Here is a 6248-nt window from a genome sequence, read left to right as displayed (position 1 = left end):
CAGCCATTCAGAGCCCTTACTTCTGGTCTTAGGTGGTAGAATCTACACAAATGCCACCACTAAAAGCGAAAGATTATTGCAAGTTACTAATCTATTTTTTTGGGACCCAGGTGGCGCTGTGGGTTAAACCGCAGAGTCTAGGGCTTGCTGATCAGAAGGTCGGCGGTTCGAATCCCTGCCACGGGGTGAGCTCCCGTTGCTCGGTCCCAGCTCCTGCCCACCTAGCAGTTCGAAAGCACGTCAAAGTGCAAGTAGATAAATAGGGACCGCTGCAGCGGGAAGGTAAACGGTGTTTCCGTGTGCTGCTCTGGTTCGCCAGAAGCAGCTTAGTCATGCTGGCCACATGACCCGGAAGCTGTCTGCGGACAAACGCCGGCTCCCTCGGCCTATAGAGCGAGATGAGCGCCGCAACCCCAGAGTCGGACACGACTGGACCTGATGGTCAGGGGTCCCTTTACCTTTTTACTAATCTATTTTAGTCAATTTCACAGATGATGCTCCTGGGATGATGGGGTGGTGAGGAGAGTAGCAACACAATATTATTATTTTTTTCAGAAGTCCTGTTTGTGTTATTAACTCCTCAGGGAAACACTTGGCACCATCACTGTCAGTTTTTAGAAACCCAGCTGAGATATTTTTATTTCCATAGGCTTTTGAGTTTTTGAGATAATACTTGTGTATGAATTTAGCCTTCACTGTAGTGCTCATCTTTTAGTTAGGTAGACAGGATTTTATTGTATTTGTGAATGAGCACTTTAGGAGGGGTTTTTTGCACCTTCTTTTTATTTTTATATTATATCTTGATATTTTATATTCTTGTTAAGTTCCTTTAATTTTTTTTAATAAAACAACAAACTAATGGAATAACTAAACAACAACAACAACAACTTTTGCAGTAATTAGTTTAATTGCTGCTTACGTAGTGTTTTGTTTTTATCAGTGCTGCTTTCAGTTTTAGTCTAGTCTCTAGAAGATAGCCTGCTGCTATCTGATTTGGTTTTTATTTTTATTCACTGTGATATTTTCAAGGTTTTTTATTGCTATCCTTTGGAAACTGAAAAGTGGAATATAAATGTTTAAATTTAAACAAACTCACTCAAGCTGTGGCAAGCTCACAGAAGTTCAACTGAAAGCAACTGTCAGTGCAGACAGCACAGACCACCATAGGCTTGATAATAACAAAAAAGTAGGACACACCAATTATGTATCATTTTAGCCCAAATATCTCTGCAACATGGCACAATTTGTCTTATAATACGATTTAGCAAGATCTTCATAAGTTATCTTATTCTGTCCTCACAACAACCCTGTGAGGTAGGTTAGAAAAAATGTTGTGACTGGCCCAAAGTTACACAGAGATTTTCACAGTTGAGGCTACAATCCTACACACATTTGTCTTGGTAGCTTCAACAGGACTTCAACAATATTGTGAGAAAGCAGCAGTAAAATGAATTGCATTCATCAAAGGTGGCAATATAGGGTTTTGTTATTAATAGATAAAGTATGAATGCACTGCCTGTAAAATCTATTTGAGAGAAGCCTTAAAATCTCCTGATAACACATCTGCAGCTAGGGCAACTGAGGTGCCATTTATATTTAAGGCTTTAAAACCATTATTCTTCAGGAGTCTCACTAATCTCTAGACTAAAGGTTTAGATCTAGTTGCCTATTATTTCTGAGTCACCTACGGTAGCTTGTTAGCATCTTAAAACACTTTTGTACATCTCAAACAGCAACATGTTTTCCTCTCCAGTTATTTTCCCCAGTACACAGTTATGAACTGGAAGCAAAATATCCTGAGCTATTGACCCATTGATAGAGGAGACACATGGAAACTGACACCAAGATAGGTAAATCCACCCATTTGAAACATACCGTATTTTTTGCTCCATAAGACGCACTTTTTTCCTCCTAAAAAGTAAGTGGAAATATCTGTGCGTCTTATGGAGCGAATGGTGGTCCCTAGAGCTGAATTGCCCAGGAGCCAAGAGCAGATCGTGCTTTTTCTTTTTACAAAGAGAAAAGGGGTGTTGAAAGGACCAGTTCAGCAGCTGATCAGCAAGAGATCGGGAGAGAGATAATAGTCCCAGCTCCCTTTGGCCCCGCCCCCTTGCCTAGGCCTCCATTGTTGAATGTGCTGCAGAGGGAGGTTGTTTGTTTCCCCAGCGACATGTGACTGGCTGATTAGATTATCTGTCTGGAAACTGTAGAAAGGGCTCCCTTTCCTTCAGAAGCTGCAGAAATGTGAGTTGAACCCCATAAAAATGGGGCTTTTCCTCTTTGCTTTTCCCCCTTTGCAAAAGGAGCTTTGCTTTTCCCCCTTTGCAAAAAAAAGCTGCAAAACTTTTAGCTGATCCTAAAAAAAACAGGGCTTTTAGAGGAGGAAAACCAGAAAAATATTTTTTTTTTCTTGTTTCCTACTCTAAAAACGAGGTGTGCCCTATGGAGCAAAAAATACGGTAATTAGCTACAGCAGCTCGGCTAGAACTTCAGTCTGTTCACTGTTCACCTTCACTGTTTTAAGCCTTTCTACAATGGACATATGATCAAGTTAATGTAAAATGGATTAGATACTAGATCCAGAAAAGAGATATGCACAACTTCAGATATGTCCTTTTAATTCTGTGTTATAGTCTATAGCTTAGTTGATAATATGGAGTCACTAGCCTGGCTTTAACTCACAAGAAGCCTCCTCCTGCCCTCAGCTAAAAAGTACTTGGTCACAAGGCAAGTATGAGAGAAAAGCAGCCCAGAGATGGTGGTAGATCAACTAACTGCAGAGTTGTATACAACAGCACAGAAAGGAACTGATTTTGCTTCACAAGGTGAAACCTTGAAGAGGTGGAAGCAGTTGATGGAAAGATGAAATGAACATCAGGAGGGTTTTACATTTAAATTCCACATACATCAAAACAGAGAATTTAATATCAGCCACAGGTACATTTGAGAGCCAGTGCTTACTAAAATCTCAGAAACCAAACAGGAAGCTATATAAGATTTCAAATAGTTAGGGACGGGCTTCAGCACCCTGTATAGGTCCTTGCTCCCCATGATCAGGGGAAGCAGGATAAAATACAGCAGATCCTCGGGTTACATTACCTTCGGGTAATGTAACTTTTGGGTTGCGAACGCGGCAAACTCGGAAGTGTGTACTTCCAGGTTTCTCTGCACACTTCGTGTATGCGCAGAAGTGCTCTGCACACCGCATGTAAAAGTGCTCTATTGCGCCACGTGTGTGCGCAGAAGCAGCGCCTTATGTGGCGGACTTTTCGAGGTACATAAGGACCCCCGGAATGAATTAAGTTCGTATCCGGAGGGTCCACTGTATACACTGTATATCAAATGAGTGTATGCAAATGTGCATACTTAAATAAAAGTTGCAAAATTTAGTTTTTCTTAGCTCAGAAGTGTATATGTTTAAATGCACAGAGAACACACAGCCTATTACAGAGTACTTTCCAAAGCCCATGAGCCAAAGTCAAGAAGAATGAATATATTGCAAAATGCATCAGTGTGGGTTTGCTCAAATTTATCCTACAGTCCTACTCTCTGCTACTCAACTATATGACAATTTCAGACATTCAGGTTCCGAGAAATACTTTGGCTTGCATTAGCGAGAGGCAGCAACAGAATTTTATCAAAAGCAATGATGAACGGTTTAGAATATAAGAAAATTAGTGGGAGAACAGGCAGATACTAATACCTTCACATCAGCCACCGAGTGAGCCTAAGTGCTCCCAATGCAATTGTACATAAAGGAGATGCAATGAGTTGTGTATAAGGTGGGATATGCTCGCAGGTGGCTGACATGATCAGTGTCCACAAAGTCCACAGCCTTAACAAGGACCTGATGCTGCTTCCGAGCCTCTATCATATTCTCCACATCACTTGCTTGAATAACAGAATCCGCCTTGGAGTAGAGGTATAGCTCAGGCCATCTAGAAAGTTGCTTCGACATGGCATCATAGTGGCTCTCATGTACAAAGCGGGTCACAGGATACAGTACCATCCGCCATGTCACCACCAGAACTGCAAATGTCAGTAAAAGGGCATACTTAACACATACATTGTATGACGATAGGACAACTGAGAGGGCACCAATTGCACCCCGCAGGTTCTTCCTGCCAGGAGCACTGTCAAACACTGTACCCACCACCCTTAGATGCTGGAACTGCTGGTGAGTGTGAAGAAGCTCCACAATGTAGCGGTACAGCATGACACCTCCATTGCTGAACACATGAAAGAGCAGGGGCTTCGTCTCTACTTTGTAGTCAAAGAGGAACTCCAGCAGCTTCTTTGCCAAGTTCTGCAGGGAATTTATACCCAAGGATTCTGAAAAGAAAACCAATCTCCAAGGAGCCGTATAGCGGATCACTACACATCCCTGTGAGGAATACAAAAGTTTTAGTGTGTGCCATACAGTAAAAAGAACAAGAATTGGACAAGGTGTGCCAAGAGAAATATTCATATACTGCATATTTGAGAATTGCTCTCAATTTTCACTCCAGGAAATGGAAACATCTTAGAAGCAATATTCCTATATAGACTAGCACAATTAGGTACATGTTAGGTTATCGCAAAGGGTGAGTCCTGAGGACTGAGTAACAAACTAAATTATCTGCAGTGGACTGCAGTGATGGGAAAATGAAGCTCTTTCATTTCAAGTCAGTGACTCATCCAAAAAAACCTTAACTACATTCACAAATCCCACACTTGTCAGCTGACATGGTTATAGCATGTTTTACATCAGTGTTTGAGCAAGAGAGTAGAAAGGAATCCATTATAGCCAAAATGGCTATAACAGCAGGGAGAGAGAGACAACTGCTCAGTCTCCCTGCCTCTAACAAGGGAACCACATTTCAGTCTAAAACATCTATCATAGGAAAGAAATAAAGAGAACATCAGACAGGACCTCAGTTAATTTTCAGAATCTTTGAAGAGCTAGGCAATAAACACAAAATGGTAGGCTTCTGAATGTCCCCTAGAATACATTTTAAAGAGGATGCCAAGCAAACTTCTTAAGCTAAAGTTGTTACCAAAACTAAACACTTCAAATATTCCCAAGCTTTCCGTTAACATAAAAGAGTTGAAAAAGATTTCAATCAGGCCATATAGAAAATTCAACTTGAAATCAGTCAAGCTACACTCTGCAACTTATTATGTAAGTATGTAATTTGTATACCAACCTTCATCTGAAGATAGCAGGGCAGTTCACAACAGCAAAATACAAAATACATAAGAAAACAAAAACAAACCAATAATCCTTCCTCCTACAAACACATTTAAAAAGCCAAACACCTGGTTGAAGAGAAACATTTTCACTTGGCACTAGAGTCTACTCTATGCAAGTCCTGGGAATGATCAGGTCAGGAAATTCACACCCTAGAATTTTCACTTTTTGAGTAGTTCTTTTATACAAAATGTTCAGGTGTGCCACATGCCACCCAAAGTACAATCCATCCAAGTGTTCTTGATGTATTTCTGGATTAGCAACGAATTGTTCTTTCTCTGAAGAACACTGCAATAACTGCAGTCAAATAAGTTCACTACTCACCTCCTGAAGGTAGATGGTGCTGTATTTCTGCAGGTACCTATCCTTGCAGCCAGCCCACCCAAGCAGTATCACCACGGGCAGATTGCCTTTACTTCTCTTTGCAGCACCGGACTCTGGAAAAAAAAGAAAGGAAGATTAAAAGTCTGCTTTAGTCTTAACGAAAGGACTACATTGCCATCAGAAACGCAAACTTTTTTTGGGGGGGGGGGCTGCAGCCGCCTCCGCAGATCATCCCTGCACTTGTCGGGAGATCCCTGGGTAATATGTGCGCGTGCGCGCCGCTTATTTGCGATTAATTCATACTTCCAAAGGCGAAGTACCTCAGCAATGGAAGCAGATTTCGGGGCCAAGCCAAAGGGAACGCTACCTAAAATCAATCTCTTAAAAACAACAAAAAACAACCCGACCCCACGAACACAGCCCTCGCCTATTTCCAGTTTCCACCTTCAGCACGTCGGTCGGACCTTCCTTTTCCTCTCTAACGGCCGGTCCGCGAGTGCCGTACCAGTGAAACCTCCCAAACCCTCGCACACTCACCAGGCTCTCTCTCCCGCGGGGTCGGGGGCAGCTCCACTACGCACCCCAACTCCTTGGACCCCATCCCTACGGCGGCTACCTCAGAACTGCCGCTTCCGCCTCAGCCCCACCGGAAATGCCCGCCCTCTTCGACTCGTCTGACGAATCAGGAGGAGCA

At 42.4% G+C, this 6248-nt stretch overlaps 1 protein-coding gene across 1 annotated transcript; it reads right to left on the bottom strand.

Moving 5' to 3' along the window:
* Positions 1-2604: 2604 nt before the first annotated feature.
* TMEM53 (transmembrane protein 53) lies at positions 2605-6155 on the bottom strand. The gene is made up of 3 exons (XM_033151120.1): positions 6092-6155; positions 5555-5688; positions 2605-4384 (listed from the first exon to the last, which is right to left on the bottom strand). The coding sequence occupies exons 1-3, from the start codon at positions 6153-6155 to the stop codon at positions 3728-3730; spliced, it is 855 nt and encodes a 284-aa protein (XP_033007011.1). The 3' UTR covers positions 2605-3727.
* Positions 6156-6248: the final 93 nt, after the last annotated feature.

Source organism: Lacerta agilis, chromosome 6, assembly GCF_009819535.1.
Source record: "Lacerta agilis isolate rLacAgi1 chromosome 6, rLacAgi1.pri, whole genome shotgun sequence".
Taxonomy (NCBI): Eukaryota; Metazoa; Chordata; class Lepidosauria; order Squamata; family Lacertidae; genus Lacerta; species Lacerta agilis.
Note: the sequence above shows the minus strand (reverse complement) of the source record. Positions and strands in the feature narration are given on the sequence as shown.